This window comes from Ovis aries, chromosome 1, assembly GCF_016772045.2.
Source record: "Ovis aries strain OAR_USU_Benz2616 breed Rambouillet chromosome 1, ARS-UI_Ramb_v3.0, whole genome shotgun sequence".
Lineage (NCBI taxonomy): Eukaryota > Metazoa > Chordata > Mammalia > Artiodactyla > Bovidae > Ovis > Ovis aries.
This window is the reverse complement of record NC_056054.1, coordinates 186,637,322-186,659,362: the sequence shown is the minus strand read 5'-3', so window position 1 is coordinate 186,659,362 and position 22,041 is coordinate 186,637,322. Positions and strand designations below refer to the sequence as shown.

The following is a 22,041-nucleotide window of genomic DNA, read 5'->3' as shown; positions in this document are numbered from 1 at the left end:
CTATTCCATAACTTCCTTCTTATTGATTAATATTCCTCCTTGAACATGAGCTGTGCCAATTTGTGGGGGGAGCTGACACAGCTGAAATAAAATGATTGTTCTCACTCATTTCAGAGTGGCTGTTCTGGCTTTGAGCTCCCCTGGGGTACTGTGATTTTCTAACTGGTTTCTAGAGTTTTCATAAAGGGTTTTAGACAATATATTGTTGTTAAATCTGTGTGTCTGTGGGAGAACAAGGTCTAGGGTTACTTATTTTGACATCTTGCTGATGTCACTCTCCACTGACTCTTTTATGAAGTATTTTTCTGTCCTTTTTCTCTTAACCTGGCGATACTATTATATTTGAAGTGAGTGTATTGTTAATGGCATACAGTTTGGTTATATTTTTTAATCCACTCTGCCAATCAATGCATTTGAACTAATGTATTTATACCATTTACATTTAAGCCTTAAAATTTTAATAATTACACTGTCTTTTTTTTCAATGCATTTGAACTAATGTATTTAGACCATTTACATTTAAGCCCTAAAATTTCAATAATTACACTGTCTTTTTTTTTCTTTCGTTTTTTTTTCCTCTTTTATTGTCACTGTTTTTTCACCTTCTTTCCTATGGGCTATTTGAATTATTTTAGTACATCCATTTTTATGAGTCAGTAATGTTTTGAGTATATCTATTAGCCCAGTTGTTTTTTTTTAAACAGGGTTGCATTAGGTACTGCATTGTATATTCATTTAACTTATCATAGCTACTGATGTTATCATACTACCATTTTAAGGTAGGTAGGGGTGCTACTGGTAAAGAACCTGCCTGTGAAGGCAGGAGATGTAAGAGATGCAGGTTCGATCCCTGGGTTGGGAAGATCCCCTGGAGGAAGGCATGGCAACCTATTCCAGTATTCATGTCTGGAGAATCCCATGGACAGAGGAGCCTGGCAGGCTACAGTCCATAGGTGTCACACACAGTTGGACATGACTGAAGCAACTTAGCACATAAAAACTTTATCTTTCTTTATACAAGTTTACCCTTGCCCATTTATAATTGCCTTAAATATATCCTCTATACATATGTAGAACCACATCAAACAATGTAACCATAATATTTTCTTCAATCATCAAATATAATTTTAAAAACTCAAAAGCAAGAAAGCCTATTGTATTTGCCCAGATTTTTACTTACTGTGGGCTTCCTTCCTTCCTCATAATCCAAGGTTCCTTCTTTTATCATTTGCTTTCTGTCTAGAGAACTTGCTTTTGGCATTCGTTTTGATATGTCTGATATAGACAAATTCTTAGTTTCCTTCATCTTAGAATGTATTAATTTCTAATTTCTAGAATATATTTTTGCTGGGTATAAGATTCTAAGTTGCCAGTTCTTTTCTTTCTGCACTTGAAAGATTCAGGTTTCCTCTGGCCTCCATGTTTTCTAGTGGGAAAGCTGCCTTCATTCAAATTAGTTTTGCCCAGTTGGTAAAAGTGTCATTTCTCTTTTGCTGTTTTCATGATTTTTTTCCCTTGTAATTTAGTTTTCAGTATTTTGACTATAATGTATCTTGTGGACTTCTTGTGACTCACCCACCTTCTGCAATCTCTCGGTTCAGATTTGGGAAGTTTTCATCATTATTTCCTTATGAACTTTTTCAGCCCTGCTCTTTTCTCCGTCCCCAGTGGACTTCCACTGACACAAAAGGGGAGGGTATATGGCTCCTCATTACTGCTGGACAGTGCTGGGGATTCTGTCTCCCCATATGATCTCTGTCACCATAGGTGATGAGTTTCATTACCACTCAGCAGAGTTAAAAGTCCCAGCTCCCTACTCAGACTTATGTCGAGTCTCAGAGACTGAATTGGGGTAAGTTGAGGTACACTGTTGTGGCCTGATGAGGGTGGAAGTCCAGGCTCCCCATTCAGTCTTAGATGAAATGGGTTGGGGTGGGGCCACAATTTTTTCCTGTGGTGGTTAGCTGCAGTAGAAAGATTATTTTCTAAAAATTTTCTGTCTTGATAGGCCGCCCCTTTCCTCATCTTTTGGCTAGAGAGAGCTAGCTTTTGTTGGGCCTTTCAGGTTTGTGCCCACTGGAAGTTCCAGGTTGCCAGCTTTTTCAGTTCCAATTCTCGGATATATGAGACAAAAACAAAAGCCAGGAAACTCACCTCCATGACATTCCTTGGGTCTTTGGGACCCTAGCCAGTGTGACTTCTCTTCATCTTTTTCAATCATATTATGTTTTTAAACACATAATATCCAGGGGATTTAGTTGTACTTAGTGGGAAGAATAGGGAAAATTAAATCTATTCTATATCCCCAGAGTCCCTTATTATCTTTTAAATCTTATCTTGTGTGTTGCTATGTTTCTATTTTTATTTCTAATATTAGAGTATGAAGTAGACTGCTATAGGAAGTAATAAGATTTCTGGTGCTATAAGTTTTGAAATATACTTTAAATAATCACCTAATGGGGATACAGAGCAGTGTTTCCTAGATTTGGAAGGAGTCAAGAGACACTGATAAGGACCTTTCCAAGGCTAATAGTCTATGAATTCTACAGAAATTCATTGACTAATTTTTCATGATTTTTCTATCTTTGACATTTGTGTGGTCTTATAATCTATACTTATTTATTGTTATATAGCTATGGTTTGACTCTTCTATAAAGGTTATAATCTTTGGACAGAAGCTGTGTCTTATATTTTTATTTAAACTGTCAGCATTACTAGAGCACAATTATGGAAAAGTGTGAATAGTTGATGAAATATTTTTGATGATAAATTGATAAACTCATAAATCACAACCACTTACCCAGTAATAATGATTTCTGGATATGTTTGTGTGCCAAGGTTCCAAGCTCCTCCACTGATTGGCCACTCCTAAATAGATTACATAGGAAGAAATCATAAGCTTTAATTTTTTTAATTTAAATGACTTAGAAATTTAAAATAAAAATATTTTAAAATAAGAGTAAAAGTTTCACTTAAAATAGCTGTTGAGTAATTAAGAATTAAATTTGTAGCTCTTTTAATCCTTTCATTGAACAATTCCAAGTGTATAACTTAATATCTTCTGAAAACATAGATTTTTTAATAAATATTACCATTGATCTAAAAATGCAAAGAAGCATTTTTAACCATACAAATACAGTGTTGCTACATTTTCCACATAGTCTATGTACTCCCAAACTGTTGTGGTGCCATTTAATACAAAGCACTATGTAAACTGTGTCCCCTGGAGTTGTCCATCTGAACAGTCCTGTGCAAATAACAGAAATTATAATGGGGAGATCTATTAAAATTGTAGGCATTTCAATACTGTAGTTAAATATAACAAAATGGAATTCTAGGAAGTTATTTAACAAATGACTTTTGATAATTATCTTATTAACCACTGATTGATACGAAATAACTACAAAGATCTGACTTGAATTTTTTAAAACTATAGTCTTTCACCTAAAATAATCTAAAGTAACATCCTATTACTCAAACTTATGTTAGTTTAAACATATATTTAGCATAGACTTCCCTGGCAGCTCAGAGAGCAAGAATTCGCCTGCAAGGCAGCAGCTGCATGAGAGACGGGTTCGATCCCTGGGTTAGGAAAATCCTCTGGAGAAGGGAATGGCAACCCACTCCAGTATTCTTGCCTGGAGAATCCCCATAGACAGAGGAGCCTGCCAGGCTACAGTCCACAGGGTTACAAAGAGTTGGACAAGACTGAAGTGACTCAGTACACATATACTAAATATACATGATAGGTAATTATATCAGTATATAACTGTATACTTAATATATAAGAAATTTATATTATTGTAGACTTAAAGCTATGTAGCATTTAGATAATTTGGCTTTCAGAAATTGTCTTTTTTGATGTACAAGCTTATGACTTGAAAATTATTTAGTTCAAGTCATTTTCTGACTTTCCATAGAAAAAAAAAAGTATGATCATATGGATATGAATACAGGAAAATATTTTTCTAATTGTTGCTTTTACCTTATTACTGTATCCTTGTTTTTTATGCTTGACTCCTATAGAGTAGAGCACTAGAATCAAATCTGGTGGGCAGTCAGCAAAGTATGCTGTGCACGTAACTGGTGATTCATGAATGTCCATGGGATATGGATTTTCAAAGATTGGAAAGCTAATAGACAAAGATAATATATTAGTATCATTTCATAATATAAAATTTGATATAAAAATGACAACTTTTATAAAACAAATCCTAAAACCTTCTAAATATTGATTATACATTTCACATTATTGTTTTTTAAGCATCATAAACAATCATCACCTGAACAAGAATTCTCTCAAAAAAAATATATCTATAAAATGTACTATTAATACTGGTAAAATTTTACTTGAATAAACTCATTTTCTTTCTTGTAATTCCAAAATTCCACAGCAATATTACTTTCTTATATACATAGACTAAATTATATTACATTGAAAAGATGCAGAAAGTTGACTTAGTCAGTTTATTAAAATGTATCAACTAGGTACTTTATATATAGTTTTATCTATATGTTTATAACAGTATTAAAATATCAGTAAATTTTAAATGCTTTCCAAGGCACATAATACATAGGTAGGTATTTTCATTTTGTACTTTTATATGGAGTAACTGAAAGATGTGTGTACTATGTAGGTACATGTGTGATTATACATGTTTAAGATCATTTCCTATGTAAATCAGAAAGCAAAGTGGGCGTGCAGACATATGGGTGTAGTAAATTTTATATCCTCAAGCCAATTATCATTTTAAAAGGGGATATCAGTATGGAACCAAATTAAGAACTCTTAGAACCACAATATATTGTGTACTTCTTTTGTACTGAATATACCAGGCACTGTGGTAGATGGAATTGAGTATTATATATGCTGCATCTGTTCTTAGCCTGTGTGACTGTTACTTCTGATACAATGTGCTTTGGGATGAGGGGAGGACTATTAAAAATAATTTTCCCTATATTAAAGAAAGTTAATCAGAAACTTGGTTCAAACTTCAGAAGAGTCTGGTATGTGTGTCTATGTGTGTGTTGACAGGGTTCTCTCTTGCCTTCAATTTTAATGGTTTCCCAGTTAAGAATAGTAGTATATGGAAAATCATGTACAAAAGAGAATGTTAAGTTTAATAAATGGCAAGTGGGTTAAAATGATCTGAGATTCCCTGTTTCAGAGTAGAAATTATCAATATTTTTGATGTTGAAGAATTAGAAGTAAAATAAGTAGATCATCTTAAAGATCAGATCTACAACCTGGGATTTGATAATAGCAAGAGGTTACAATGATAGACTCCTGAGAAAGTGAACAATATCATGAAAATGCTTGGGGAAATAACTTTATCATATGGGCATAGCTTTCTTTAGTTATTTAAGAAAGAATAGCTGAAATATGTGGTAAAATTTACATGTGAAGTGTAAACTGTTGTAGAAATGTAAATCCAAGAAACCAAGAAGAGGAAAAAAATGAAGTTCTAATGCTTGCTTTCATGTAGAGGATTAAATGGAAAAGAAGGAAGGAATAAATTTATTTGGAAAGGAGGACAAAGCTACAACTTAATATTAAACATGGCTAAAGGATAACTATTTGGAGGGAAAGAGAACATGTTCAGTTTTTGACACATTAAACTTCTTGTATTAGACAACAAAATGGGAAAGTTGCATAGATTTTAAAACAAAACCGAGTGCTGAAGAAGGCAAAATATTAGATAAAAACATGCAAACAAAATGTCAGTTCACATACTTACATAAGGTAAGTATGCTGAAAGCATAAGAATATATAAAAATAGTAATTTTGTTATATTTTACCATAATAAAAAGTCTTAAAAAGAGTAAATATATACTAAAGAATGTGAGTATTAAAAGGAAAGTATAGTGGACCTTGGAGGATGTTAGACAATTAGACAAGGTATGAGGAACCAATAAATATGGCACAAAAAGAAGAGTTGACTACAAGTGAGGTTAGAAGAGTGTATTTTAATAAAACCTATATTAGAACTTAAGAGAAAAAGGCATAAATCCATACTTGAACACAAAATCTACTGAGTTTTAGGTTGACAAATAAAGTGGCTAGGCAGAATTCAATTATGGTGATATTATGGACCAATTCTATTCCCTTTCAAAATATTGAAATATTATATGATGCAAATGATCACAAAAAAGAACTCTGGCCCTTACACTTACAAACTACATTGAAAGTAAAACTCAGATTGTACTTCATTCAACAAGTTTATTAAGAACCTACTTCATGCAGAGACAAAGCTTGTTCTTCATGAGGCCTATAGTCTAGTAGGGAGACAATCTTTAATAACAAGTGAAAAATTTCATTGTGTCAAAGCTATGAAGGACAGGAACATGGATCTAAGACAGCCCTTTAATAGGATATTTGACCAAATTATATAGATAATGAAAGATTTTCTTTAAATGAGGAAATGATATCTGAGTTGAGATTCTTCCAGATGTTAATAGGGAGAAAAAGGAATAGAAAATTATTCCATGCAGCTCTGTAAATATAAGGAACTTAAAAATGATCAGAGTATCTAGAACACAGGATGAGAGAAAATGAGCTTCATGCCTTTCATCATTGATAATGAAAATATGTACCAGGAAGACAGGGTTTGTCAAAGTCAAGTCTACTTTTACTGTCCATGTAAAGTAGTGGGGAGTGCCACTCTAACAGCGATATTTTATATTTGTTTCCATTGCCCACAACATAATGAAAAAAAGAAAGTATAAGAAGTATCTATCTTCTCTTCTTTCCAGATCCTGATCATCTATATCATCTGCCACAGTAGTCCAATAATACTTTTATCACATGAATTTTCCTTTGAAAGGGTCAACAGATGGCCAGACAGTACCTCCTGCAAGATTTTATAACAATTGTTTTTGCTTACGGAAATGTCAGAAATGAGATCCATTTTATGTGTTCTGAGTCTCCAAATGCCTCTTTCTAAACATTAGAGGCTGCCTTTAAAATATCTTGCAAAATTTTCAGTGTCCCCTAAATTCTCCTGGTTTAGTTTTCATTACTGAACCAAATTATATTTATGTAATCCTAAGAAAACAATATTCCACATAAAGAATATTTACCACCTAAAGAATTCTAATGGCAAATTACCTATAATGTCCTCCTATATTTCAACTGCAATAAATAGTTTAGTTAGTGTTAATCTGCACATGGACAACTTACTTGCTTTGTGTCAGATCAACTACAATGAGATCTTTCTCCAGAAGTACTGCAACAGCATAAGGTTCTTGAAATTCTACAAGTAGAAAAAAGGGAAAAGTTTTCATGTTTAACATTTTATAAAATGTTTATAAAATCACCACACTTGTATTTCCTTTAGCTCCTGTACAAATGTTATTTAAATGATTTGAGAAGACCAAAATATAAGCCAAAGTAAGAATAAAGAGCATATTAAAAAAATATATGTTGTGTTTCTCAAACAATATTTAAGATCATTATAGAGAACAAGGAAAAAATGAGAAGCTACAGAGCATAGAGTTATATATATCTCAGTAATCATGATAGTAGTAGATTATTTGAAGTGAGTGAGTCTGTCACCTCCATTTCACATTTATCTTAGTCTTCCACAACCTTCCATTCCAGATCTGATTTCATGCCTACAGAGAGATATGCTCAAGAAATAGTTCTGTTTCTCTAACACATGATACATATTAACCTCCCTATGAGGGGAACACTCCTTATACTAAAAAGATTACTTTCAATTCAATGTGATTTAACAGTGCTTAAAGACCACATGCTATGTGCCCAAGAATATTTAAAAAAAAAAAACAGAATCTGAGGATAGCCTAGGATTTCCAAGTTCTTAAAATTCAACCCTCCCTTTCCCCCTCTGGCTAGTTTAAGAGTTATTCCTAAATTCAACAAGCACTTGGCAGGAATTCTGGACTCAAGAGTACTCAGGTCTTGAATAGTGAAGTAAAATATATGATCTTCATAGCCCTTCCAGTCCTGAGAAGCTATAGAACCTGTTTGTATTTAATTTTTAAGCCACAGGCTATGAGAGAAAAACTAGAAAAAAAAAATCACAAACAAAAACTGAGGGGTCTGCCTTTGGGTGAAAATTTATACAACAGTATACAGTTCTTATATTATTTACTACTCAAACTTTTTTCAAACTGAGGCATTTCCCCTTCACCTTTAGGGTTTTTTGAAGTTTTCAACATTATTTCAATACTGCTGGGGCTTGAGATTTTGTTTATCAGCTTAAAGAATACTACTAGTTTCCTCTTTGTCTTCTCAACCCTCTCTAGGAAATTCACTGGTTGGGAAGCAATGGCTACAAAAATAAAATAGGTGAGACACTGGTATGAAGGAGTAAAAGTCATAAATAAATTATTATTTTTATAGTAGTACATCTGTTCTAGATTATGGTTTCTTTTCAAATAATAAAAACCGATAGCAAAAATTTCACCTTTGTAGTACTTGGTATACCATGTGTGGTAACCACTGAATAAAAAGATTTCCTGTGAGTCAGTGTTAGCTTCACTTTGGGTCTATTTATTAAAAGTTTGACCATAGACAAATTAGTCAACTTTTTTGACTTTCAATTTCTTTATACATTGAAATGGCAAAATAATAACTACCTTAGACTGTTATGAAGATTAGATGTATATAAAGATACTTAATATACATCTTTATATATTTAATGAGCTTCCGTGGTGGCTCAGATGCTAAAGAATCTGCCTGCAATGTGGGAGACTGAGTTCAGTTCCTGGGTCGGGAAGATCCCCTGGAGAAGGAAATGGCAACCCACTCTAGTATTCGTGCCTGGAGAATTCCACGGACAGAGGAGCATAGTGGGCTACAGCCATGGGGTCGTAGAGAGTCAGACACAACTGAGAGACTAACACTTTCACTTTCAAAGATGTTTAATGCAAAGCCTGGCTTATAGTAGGTACTCACTAGATGCCAACTGCATTACTTTCTTCATTAGATTGCTTGCCTTTGAACAGGCTCAGCCTTTTAACCCTAGCTCCCAACAAGAAAGTTGAAAAGCTTGATCATAATTACTACTTCTCTGAAGAGAAATGCATTATTTATGACACTTGCAGAAGACCAGATACAATTAAATATAGATGTGAAACTGACAAATTCTGAGTATTATTGGTTAATTACTCTGGGCAAAGCCCTGTGAGGTAAGAGGATTAGGCACTTCTGTACTTTGAGAAATAGGCTGAACTGTCAGATGTTACAAATGATTCAGCAATATTAAAAACTGTTACTAAATGTATTTTGTTTAATATATGCATAACATTTATCACTATGTGGCTATACAGAAGATTATAGTTTCATATTTGCTAATATGGAATCATAATTAAAATACTATATACTGTTAAGTGAAAAGAGTGTTAGAACAGTTATGCTGTCATCTTACAAAAGAGATAATGTATAGATACATAAATAAGCATACATATGCATACATTATTTGTGGGAGAACACATAAGAAACTTTGTAATAGTGGTTGCCTCTGAAAGGGCAATGAGAAAGTTTTCATTATATACTATGGCATACTGTAGGGTTCTTTTCTGGCATTTTCATGTACTATTGCTTTAATCAGAAATACTTAATAAAATACACTTATATTTTACTGAGTCAAGTGATATTTCTCCTAGCTCCTAATACATAAAAAGCTCCATCCTCATTACCATTTCTCTGAAAAGCAAAGTAATATACATGGTTTGGCAGTAATTAGACTTGGTTACAGTACATTTATAATTTGTTTAACATTACTAGAAATTGTCCTAACATCTCTACTGATGTGCAGAAATGTATATATACATATAGTGTTTGATCTTTGAAACCACACATTTTCAGTTTCTATTGCTGGCATGCACACCTTCTTTCTTGAAGAAGGCATTTTCCTAACCTAAGTTTTTGGTCCTCTGTTCTTTCTTTGTTCATTTATCATTCATTCTCATAACTCCAAAGAGCATCTATATTATGATGATTCAAAAATAAATAGTAAAGACCTCCTCCCTCTCTTTTTAATGCTCTACACAACTGTACTGACTCAAATTTATCTTTCTCTACTCCCAAGAACTGTTATTACTGCTTATAAAACCACTATTCCTAAAATGTTATCTTTGACTCATATCACTCCCTAATCCAACTGTTGACAAAATTCAATGGGTTTTCATTTTCCACTCCTATAAGCAGCTGATCAAGATGTCATAGCTTGATCATTTTAATGCATACTATCACAAAGCCTCCCCAGTTGGAATCCAAAGTTTTAGATTTCAGTCTCTCTCTTAAAACCCACTCACTAAAACATTGCCTTCTTTCACTTAATATTTCCTCCAAATTCCTCTGTAGTTCCCTATTTCCAAATATCTACAAAAGGCTTTTAATCTTTTCTCTGAATTGATCCCACTCTAGCAAATTCACAATTTCTAAAACCTTTACTCAATATTATTTTCAAGGCCCAAGTCATTCTTCAAGCCCTATCTAGATCCTACATTTTCTATAAGCTTTGCATGAATATTTCATGCAATATTTCAGTCATCAACTACCTGACTAATATAAATTAGCACAGTATTTAAACTCTGATTCATAACTCTGCACTTAATTAAGGTGTAATGTGTTTTAAGCTTAAGTCATAATTATCTTCCTTTTGTGGCCAGATTATCTGCAATCTGACATCAGAGATCGGTTTCATGCTTCATCCATTTCCTCACCAACTTCTCATTATACTGAGGCCATAGAAGCATCCAGTAAATATTTGTGGTTAATTAACAGCACAGGTAATTTGTCTGCCACTGGCAGCTCGGAATAAAGTGCCACATTGGTTTTTATTTCATATCACTTTATTCTAGGTTTTAAACAAGAAACTCAGTAATTTAAAACAAATTAATACATTTATAATAAAACTATTTATCTTTATAGATTACAAGATGAGTCCCTCTGGCCTTCTAATAATCATGTGGAGTCAATATTATATTTTTTGTACAAATGATAAACATGAAGTGATTTGTACAAGGTCACATGGCTAGTGACAGAGATAATTCATAAACTCAAATATTCTGTCTCCAAGTACAATGTTCTTCTCTCTACATTTTCCCTCCTGAAAATATAATAATATATATGTGCGTGTGTGTGTATATATATATATTATGTTTTTTAAATCGTAAACTCATATTTCCCCTTTTGCATTTCATCCATCTCAATTTTTAGATTTCATTAAGATATATTTCATCATTAGATTCCATTATACAGTCTGCATGTAACTTTAGACTAGATTTTATGTTTATAAAAAGTCTTTATATTGGGGATGATAAAAATACCTAAGCACCTCTCCTCTCAAAGACTCTTCTAATTTTTCTCGAAATTGGAATAAATCACTAACCACACATCAGCAATCCCAGAGTAATCACAGGTGCTGCAGTTGCATCTGAAGCAAAGTCAGATGTGAAACAGATGCAGCACCGCCAGAGTTACAGATCACTGATATCAGGTAAGTGCTTTAACTTTGATTGGCACAGGAATGGGATGGGTGGAGCTGGTCTAGGAGAGGCTATTAGGAGACCTCAGTTTCTCCAAGTGATTTCACCCCGGACCCCGATCGGACCCTCCCAGCTCAGCTTCCACCATCCTTATCAAAGTTTAAAGCACTTACCTGATATTAGAACCTGAAACTCCAGCACTGTTGCACTACATTTGTCTTACTTCCAGTCTGTCAAGTAGGTACAGTTGCAGAGCCTGCTCCAGCACCTGTAGCTCACAGTGTTGTATCACAGTAGATGTCAGCTGCCAAAACTAAAAATATTTAAGCTTAATTTTGTTAGGAACTTATCATTTCAAAACTTATTTTTCAACATCACTTCATTTTAGTTACTTACCATTTGGATAGGGTGTTTCACACAAAGTTAGAAATTCAACAATAGGGTGATCCATTTCAAGCACTGTGATTGCTTTTCCATGCATGATGGTTAAACTTGGTCTTCTGCAAGCTTTGTCATAGGACAGTCCACCAGAAAATATTATGAATGGTTCACTACAAAGGAAAAATAATGAGACAGAGTTCTTCAGGATGACACAATGTCACAGGATTGAGGCAAAAAAGAATGGACTTTGGTAGGGATTATGTACACTAATTGTCAGAGCAAAAGCCTTTTCTGCCTCCAAATATCTCATCCAACAAATTTACTATTCTATTTCCCTTTTACTTGATGTACATTCTCACTGTTAAAATTACTAATGAATCAGTCTGAAGATGTTGAGGTGAGATGGGAAAAAGGCAGTGAGGATGGTCAGGGAAAGATGCTCACTGACTCAAAAGAACATCACATGTGGTTGGTTCCCAAAAGCTAAATTACTACTATTAGAATGTTAGACAATATTAGCTTATCATGTTAACTAGTAGGCATGTGGGGTTTAAATCATGAAGAAATAGAAGCAAATTTCAATATAAAATGAAATGTGACAATGGCAAGCCCAGAATAGTGGAGGGTAACATGAAAAGTCTGCATAATGGTATTTCTGTATAAAAGGGTTATGACAAGAAGATGGAGAAAACTACATGCAAGGGGAAAACAATTCACCAGAAATAAATGTGATCTTCTCCCTTTTACCTAGGGTAAGCCAATTTTATTTAGCTTGTAAAACTAACTTGGAACAAACTTTTTCATTTCTGTTAACTGCAAGTTATAGTTAGATAATAGAGGGGAGCTAAGATGATCATAAAATATTATAGCTGTCAGAAAGTTATTAAATATTTTCATAACTTTTCATTTTTCTTTTCTCATATATCTGTATCTCCAGCATATGTATATAAAAGAAAATGTGTGTTGCTATGAAGCATTTTTCAATAAGTAAAGACCAGACTGAAAATATTCTCCAAAAAATTTTTAAAGGAACTAGACACTTTTATTGTACCGAATTCCTTGAGAATATATGCTTCACTAAATAAGTCACTTCTATCTATATGCTAAACTGAAGAATCTACTTGTTTCTAGAACTCAGTCTATAAGAATCCCTGTTCTTTTCCATATTGTATCATATATAGTACGAAACAATATCAAAGGGACATTTGCTAATCTTATGCTGACTATATAATAATCAAAAAGTTGTTTAAGAAGCCAGAAAGAAAAACACCAATACAGTATACTAACACATATATATGGAATTTAGAAAGATGGCAATGATGACCCTGTATGCAAGACAGCAAAAGAGACACAGATGTGTAGAGAGGACTTTTAGACTCAGAGGGAGAGGGAGAGGGTGGGATGATTTGGGAGAATGGCATTGAAACGTATACTATCATGTAAGAAACGAATCGCCAGTCTATGTCCAATGCAGGATACAGGTTGCTTGGGGCTGGTGCAAGGGGATGACCCAGAGAGATGTTATGGGGAGGGAGGTGGGAGGGGGGTTCACGTTTGGGAACGTATGTACACCCCTGGTGGATTCATGTCAATGTATGGCAAAACCAATACAGTATTGTAAAGTAAAATAAAGTAAAAATAAAAATAAATAAATAAATAAAAAGTTTTCATCAGAACTTAAATAGAAATTACTGAAGGCATTTTATATGTAAAGTTTTGTCAGTATTTTCACACAAATAATTGAGTTGTAAAGTAAATATGGGAAAATGCTCTAATTTACTTTCCTTGAGTCTTTGTATCATTATGTTGAGGAAAAGAAGCTAGGATCAAAAGTTATATAATATGTAACTACACTTACATGACAGCTCAAAAAGGCAAAACTATAGTGACAAAGTACAGATCACTGGTTTCTAGAGATTAGGAGTGGGGAAAGGTGTAATTGTTAAGGGATAACAATTACAAACTGCAAAGATAATTTGGTGAATATGGAAATTTTCTGTATTCTTATTGTGGTGGCAATTTCAAGAATCTATACATTTGCTAAAAAATCCACAGAACTGTACACAAGAGGAAAAAAAAGACTACTGTATAATTTATAAAATAGATAATACAGTAAAAAGCATTGAGATTTTGTCTCAATGAAGGCAAATGGATTAAATGATAAATTGTATAATATAACAAATGTGTAACATCTGTTGAGTATTTATGATGTTCCAAGCATTTTGTGAAGAACTCCAAATGCATTATTGTATTTAATCCTTAAGATATACCAATCAGGAACTACTACTATTATCCTAATCCTTAAGATATACCAATCAGGAACTACTACTATTATCCTCGTTTAATAGATGGGTATACTAAAGCTTGGAGAATTTAACCACACATGAAGTCTATCTGTAGGTGGCTACAATAGAAAGGGATTAAAAAATTAGCAGAGAGTAATTTTTATTAACAACAAAGAACCTGATAATGCTAGTGATAGTAGATAAAGAGATCATTATTTGCTTTTTTTAAAAGGATAAAATTATTAAGCCTGAGACCATTTTGACTAGAGTTGCGGCAAGCAAATCCGTGACTAGGGACCAATGATTCCTAAGCAAGTTTGTAAATGGCTAGTCCAAGATAATATTAAACAGAAAACATATGCTTTACATCTGTTACCTGTGCAGGCCTTTAAGAGGCCCAGCTGCTGCAGCATACATGGTGAAGGAAAGTGAAGTCACTCAGTCATGTCTGACTCTCTGTGACCCCATGGAGCCTACCAGGCTCCTCCACCCATGGGATTTTCCAGGCAAGAGTACTGGAGTGGGTTGCCATTTCCTTCTCCAGGGGATCTTCCTGACCCAGGGACTGAACACAGATCTCCCACATTCCACCTGAGCCACCAGGGAAGCCCTGCACACAAAGGCAAGGCTCTTATCAAGTTCCTGTTCCTGCTAAAGCCATCCCATTTTCTTCACTTCACAACGTATCTGCTATGTCCGAGAAGGAACAGAAATAGCTTTATTTCCACTTCCAGACTACAGCCCACTTTGCTGTGGACTCAACGTTCGTGCTCCTCTGTTTTTGTGGTCTCTTTGTGTTCTGAGCTGTGGATCCACTGCTCCTAATATAGTTGTAAATCACAACAAATTGTAGAACAACAGTGTTCTACAGTGCACAGTAAGTGGCCTGATATTACTAATCATATTACTTATATTACTAATCATAATTACTTCACATTAGAAATCTGAATTATTTCTACACAAACTTCAACTACCAATAACTAGAACATATCAATTTAGAATCATAGAAGAATATTAACAGTGTGAAAATCAATGGTTTTGATGATGATAACAACAACTGCTTTTTAAGAAATCCACTGTGGGCCTCTCATCAAATTTATGATGTTACAAACATCATTGATGAGATAGGTACTGTTGATGAGAAAATTAAATTTTAAAAGTTAATTTTCAAGGTCACACAGCTGTTTCACTCCAATGATCTTAATCATTATAGTAAACTGTCTTGCCTTGAATTCCTGATTTCTGAATTACCTTTTCTTTATGTTTATCCTTTTCTCCCTTCATCTGAAACCATCCTATCCTCCATCCCTTAAAATCCCATCTCAGGCATCTCCTTTCCTAAGAAGAATTTCAGTGATTCCTTCCTTCACTGTTCTCTGTATTCCCTTTAGGCAAGGTTAGGTGCCCTTGAAGTGCGACACTGTATAACAATGGATGTAAATAATATTGAGCCTGAAGACTCAAGCAAAGTTAAAGTCATAAACACTGTTTTAAGAAGGAAAGAATATATGTAAAATATATTCATCCATAATGATTAAATTTTAAATGTTTTAATACTTTAGTTACAATAGTAATAAAACTGTGGTTATTTTTACTAGTTATGCATAGTAACATTAGGCTAGGCTAAAGAGGTTTTGATCCATCTATCTATCATACTTTGAGAATAGCAGCTATAAGAAAATATTATATGTACCTGTGATGACAGGAAAATATTCTAGTGTGAGCATTTAAGTAATATAAAGTAGAATTATCCAATTTAGACTTAAAACTAAGGTCTACACAAGATTTGTAATTATGGTAATTCTGGATGTGAATATTGCCACTAATAATTACTTTAAGTATAAAGAACATTGCCGATGTATTGGATATGCCTTCTACAGATATAAGATAAATTTTATTAAATATTATTTTAAATTTTCTATATCTTAAAATTTATATTGTATTATACTAATATACATAAATGTTTATATTCCCAACTAACTTTAATCTTTCCAAATTCAAAATGTAAGATCTTAAAGTACAGAGACTTATATATTTAATTCCTATATAATACTAATAGGTAAATAGCTTTTGCTGTTTAATAATGCTAAATGATTGATACTTGCAATTGCATGGCCCAAAGGCCCTACATTGTTAAAATTAATGTATATAATACTTATCCGAATAGTCATATAAATCTTTAAATAATTAAGAGTTACTATTTATAATATTGGCATCATATACATACCCATTGAATAATAAATGTTATCAAGGAACATTGCTGTTAATGTTAGTTAATATAATTATGTAAAACCTAATAATATATAAACATTAAAAGATATCTGTATTTCTTGTCACTCTTTCTTACATATTTTTCCACAACCCCCCAAGTAAAAATGCATACCTGTTTCTACAAGTCTTGTATTCTACTTTAAGAATTGGTTTGCAAGATTCAGGTTTTCTTCCTTCTCTTTGACTTTTTCCTAAAGAAAGAAAAGGATTTTATTAAATATGAATTAAATTCTACTTATCAATGAGAATTTTTAAAGGAATTTTTAAAGTAATTATGTATTTTTAATAATCAGATAGACACATTTCTATGCATTCTAACATTCTTGTTAAATTTATAAATGGTTTATTGAGCCCTAACAATTGACTGTTATATAATCAATAGTTATTTGTAAACATATTTTTATTGCTTCACATTCTCAATGTATAAATCTAGTATCATATAAGGTTATTTTAATTACACAAGTTTTATGATAAACAATGGCAGAATTGAAGACACACACATATATACTTGTCTGTATAATGAAATATATTATGAAAATCCATACTAGGCTTTACAATTTTTACCTATGAAACAAGAAAACCCTTTCACATGCAGAAAGACTTGTCACTTAAAACTTATGATACACTATGAAAATCACTGCATTTTCATCAAAATCAAAGGAAAGTCCATTAGACAATGAACACAGGTGATATATTTCAAGATTTTTTAAAATTTTAATGATGAACTCTACATAAAACAAAAATAATAGTTTCTTATAAAGGAAAGATTATGTTCAGATTCCATAAGAGTTTGAATAAAACATCAAGAAGAGTTGAAAATGGAAATAAGTATGTCATAGGCAGAAGTAAGCTTTATCTTTATAGTTAAAATTTTGCTTATTAATCTGTTTTGTAAGATGACACCTTTTATTTTAATCAATATTCTTACACTGCCAGAGCTATTTGTAGACAAAGAAACCTATCATGTAGAGAGATGTTTACATGCATATAAGTTAAAATTTCATCACAGTTTCAGAATGGCAAAGACAAATCCAACTTGGAAGTCAGGACAGTTTTATCCAATTTGTTTAGTGGCTATCCACATACAGTATACCTTATCTGCTCCATGGCATGTTTTTTGAAATTTCCTTCTTTTTCTTTTACCCTATGTCAACTGAAGAAGCAACCCAATAATAAATATTGACCAATATCATTTATACTGTAAAACAGGATTAAAAGTATCTATATTATATATGAAAAAGAACTGTTAACACTAAATATAGATCATTACAAAGGGACAACTTTGGCTCAGGGACTCATTCTGTACAGTGGTCTTAGAGCTAGTCAGGGATTACTAAGTTTTGATAATGAATGGAATTAGAGAATTAAAGGAAGTAACAGACTTAGCAAAGAAGCCCATTATTCTCAGTTGATATTTTTTCTACCCAGTGCTTCTCTAGTAACTGTCAAACTGTTAGCTGAACAAAACAGCATTTTTGCAATTGTGTGTGTGTATATATATATATATATATATATATGTAACCAAATACTATTTTTCAGTCAGTAAACATCAGTACCATGCACTGATTTTAATAGAAAAGAATCATTGTTTAATTAACTAATGTTTTACTTCAATTTCCAACTCTGATTTATTTGAAGCCAAAGCTTTCTGCTTTGATTATATTTATTGCCTGTTAGTAACTGAAATATGCTTAAATGTCATTTTGTATAAAACAACACTGTCAATAACTTGCTATTGCTTATTTTCACAGTATTGAAGTAAGTGGGAGGGTACAGAGAAATAACCACCAAGAAGCTTAAAATTTACTAAACAAAAAAAAATTGAAAATGATAATATTAGGTACCATAAATGACTGATAGACATGAAGTACTTTAAGAGTGGAGAATAAAACTATGGTTTCCTTTGGTAACAGAAGATTTTGTAGAATTTTACAGAAGAATTCCTAGATACTAGACTAAGAACTAAAAGACAAAAGTTGGCTAGGAGAGTATAAGAAAAGACGTGAAGGCAGAATGTTGAGAGAATATGGCCAGTATGATGAGAGAACAATGCATAAGCCAAACTGGGTAGATTAAAAGATTCATGTAGAAGAAGAGAGGAAAGAATGCTGATGAGGTACAAAAGAGCCATATAATGGCAATCTATAAGACAGATTTGCCGTGTTGACAAGGGAGAGCCACTGGAAACTTCCAAGTTGAGAAATAATACGCATAGAGCAATGTCTCAGAAATATTAATACTGGTTTATTTAATAAAGAAATTTTGAGGAGGTAAGATGCTGATGATGGAAAACAAGAATTACAAATGTTCAGGAAAAACAGGGAGGGAAAAAACTGAAGAAAAGTAAAAAGTCTCAAAGAAAGGTAGGATACTATTAATCATACCAACAAGTGCATTATGGGAATATTAGAAGGAGAGGAGAGAAAGGAGAAAACATTCACAGAAATATTGGCTGAAACTTTTCTAAATTATTTGAAAAACATTATTTATACATCTAAGAACCTCAAAAAACTCCATGTAGGATAAAAAAGTCAATCTACTCCCAGAAACATCAAGGTAAAAATGCTAAAAGAAAAAAAAATCTTGAACGGACCAAGAGAAAAATCATTCATTGTATATAGGGAGCCCCAATAAGGTTAATAGCTGAGACTCATCAGAAACAACAAGTCAAAAGGCAGAGGAATGACATACTTAATTTACTGGGAAAAGAAACCCTCTTAACCAAGAAGCTTATGTTCATCAAAATTATTTCAATAATCATTATCAAAATAATTTGAAATATTCAAAATGAAATAATTTTGATTATTTCACTTTTCAAAAATTAAGGTGAAATAAAGATACTTCCAGATAACAAAAACTGAGAGAATGTGTTGCAAGCAGAGCTCCCTTACAAAAAATACAAAGAAGTTCTTTAGGCTGAAAGAGTAATATGAACCTATATACAAAGATTATAAGTAAAAGTAATTAATGTAGGTAATTATAAAAGACAGTATAATTACACATTTCCTTTTTAATCTTAACTGATTTAAGAAGCAATGTAAAAATTAATATATATATAATTGTAATATGGGATACTTATTTGAAAATAATAACACAGAGAAGGTTGATGGGAGCAAGGCTACACTGGAGGGAGACCAAATGGTAACTTGAATCCACAAGAACAAAGGAAGAGAACCACACATAAGCAGCAAAAAGGCTAACGTAACAACTTCTATACATACATGTGTGTGTAGTAGTTGCTCAATCAATCATGTCCGATTCTTTGTGACCCCATGGACTGTAGCTCGCCAGGCTCCCCTGTTCATGGAATTCTCCAGGCAAGAATAGTAGAGTGGGTTGCCATTCCCTTCTCCAGGGGATCTTCCCAACCCAGGAATTGAACCTGGGTCTCCCATCTTGCAGGCAGATTCTTTACCATCTGAGCCACTAGGGAAGGCCCTAATACATACATACCTTTGACTAAATAAATGGTTCAAAGAAAAAAATATTGGAGACCTGGGTTCGATCCCTGGGTTGGAAGGATCTCCTGGAGAAGGGAAAGGCTAACCACTCCAGCATTCTGGTCTGGAGAATTCCATGGACTGTATAGTACATGGGGTCACAAAGAGTCGGACATGACTGAGTAACTTTCACTTCACTTTAATGAAGTATTAATAGAATAGAAAAAATATATATCAATAGCAAATCAATAAACTGAAATCTGGTTCTCTGAAAAGATCAGTAAAATAGCTGAACTGACCAGAAAAGACAGAAACAGAGATAAAAGACTTAAATTCTGCTACCAATCCTTCAAACATTCTCCTAAAAACCAAAGAGGAAATATTTGCCAACTAATTCTATAAAACTATTAGTACCATCCATTGTATGAGATCAAACATCCTGATATGAGGCTAAGACAGAAATATAACAATGAAGAAGTGAGGTTTTTCTAAATTACGGGAATATGGTTACCATCAGAAAAACCAGTTACTATAATATACCTTTATCAATAGAATAAAGAACAAAAATTAAACAATTATCTCAACAGACTAAAAAGGCATCTGATGAAGTCTGACACTCTTTTGATTAAACAAAAGCTCCACAAAGGAAAAGAAAAAGATTTCCTCAACCTGATAAATTACTATGAATAGAAACCCAGAGCTTACCATCATATTTACTGGTGAAAGAAGAAAAATTTTCCCTCGCTGATCAAAAACAACTGAAGAAAGATCAAGATGGTGGAATAGAACCATGTGGAGCTCATATCCTCCCACAGATACATTAAAAATACATCTACATGTGGAAAAATTCTCATAGATTCCTACTGAATACTGGTGGAAGATCTCATGTGATCAAAACTGCAGGAAAGATCATCATCTAAGCAGGTAGGACAAAAGGGGAAAAAAAGCAATCAGGACAGAACCTGCACCCCTGGGAGGGATCTGTAAAAGAAGAAAGGTTCCTTCACCCTGGGAACCCCCTTCAACGGCTGGGAGATCAACAGTGAAAAACAGGGAGCTTCAGAGGCTCAGAGGAGAGTGTAGCAGCTGGCCTGTGGTAGGCAGAACAAACAGAGATTAGCATAGATGGTCCTGGCTACCTCACTTGCAGTCTCTAGACCGAGATGCATGTCTGTGGTGCTCACTGGGCGGTGAGCTAAAACTTGGGCTCCAGTGGATAGACCCAGGGAGAAACCTGAGGTTAGCTGTGCAGAGGCAGCCTGAAGGGGCTAGAGTGTGTCTTAGACTACAATTGGGGGTACACAGGATGGAGCTTGATTCTGCCACTGAAGCCCCACTGTAAATGTGCAAGAATGGAAGGGTACCAAAACATGCTCACAGTGGGCACGGCTCTGCCTCTGTGAGCTCTGGGCATGCTCAAGCACTGTGGGCCGTACACACACAGAGGCAAGGCTGAAATCTGTGTTGATCCCCAGGAGCCAGAGCCACATGACTTTAGAAGCAGGGCTGAAATTTGAGCAGTGTCCTGTTGGCTTTGGAGGATTTATGCCATAGGCTCCTTTGTAAGCTCAGAGCCTGTGATACATTCAAGCAGACTACTGGTAGTCCCAGGGTTGGATGGGTCTGGCATTAGTAGCTGCCAGAACAAGCAAAGGCAGGGCCAATGTCTGGATTGACCCCTGAGGTCTCACAGCAGGTCCTGGTGCCTGACCAGTGGATCTGTGCCTGCATATCTATGCTGGTGGACTGGTGAGCACAGTGCCTAAGGAACTGGGCTGATGGCTTGCATTCTCATCCTGAGGAAGGGCCAAGGGTGGTGCCAACAAGAGCATACTCATGGGTGAGACCACAGAGCACACTTCCCAGTAGACAGTTCCTGGGGAGGAACACTTAGTGCCTCGTCCCCCAGCGAAGTGTTTCACTCTCACCTACCTCACACCACAGCTCAGAAATGGATCTAGGAGCTACTACTCCAACAACTGGGAGCAGACCCTACCCGCAACAGGGCTGTGACAACCACAGAGCAAAACGGAGGCCCCATTCAACAATCGAGGCAGGCTCTGATCACCACAATACCAGTCACACTCATTATCAAGAGGATAATGGGCAGGACACAATGAGGAAAGCTGAGGCAGGCAGCCATATTAAAAACAGCCCTCTCACCAAAAATATTACACAGACACAGGCTACACAGGGATACCCACATA

At 34.1% G+C, this 22,041-nt stretch overlaps 1 protein-coding gene across 5 annotated transcripts in view; it reads right to left on the bottom strand.

Moving 5' to 3' along the window:
* STXBP5L (syntaxin binding protein 5L) overlaps nucleotides 1-22,041 on the bottom strand; it is a 330,353-nt gene that overhangs the window by 131,848 nt on the left and 176,464 nt on the right. For all 5 annotated transcript variants that reach the window (XM_060418502.1, XM_042231962.2, XM_004002958.6 and 2 more), the window contains exons 10-14: nucleotides 16,507-16,585; nucleotides 11,854-12,008; nucleotides 7,181-7,253; nucleotides 3,986-4,133; nucleotides 2,801-2,868 (exon numbers count right to left, since the gene is read on the bottom strand). In XM_060418502.1, the coding sequence (XP_060274485.1) occupies nucleotides 2,801-2,868; nucleotides 3,986-4,133; nucleotides 7,181-7,253; nucleotides 11,854-12,008; nucleotides 16,507-16,585 (523 nt within the window). The remainder of the gene's footprint in view (nucleotides 1-2,800; nucleotides 2,869-3,985; nucleotides 4,134-7,180; nucleotides 7,254-11,853; nucleotides 12,009-16,506; nucleotides 16,586-22,041) is intronic.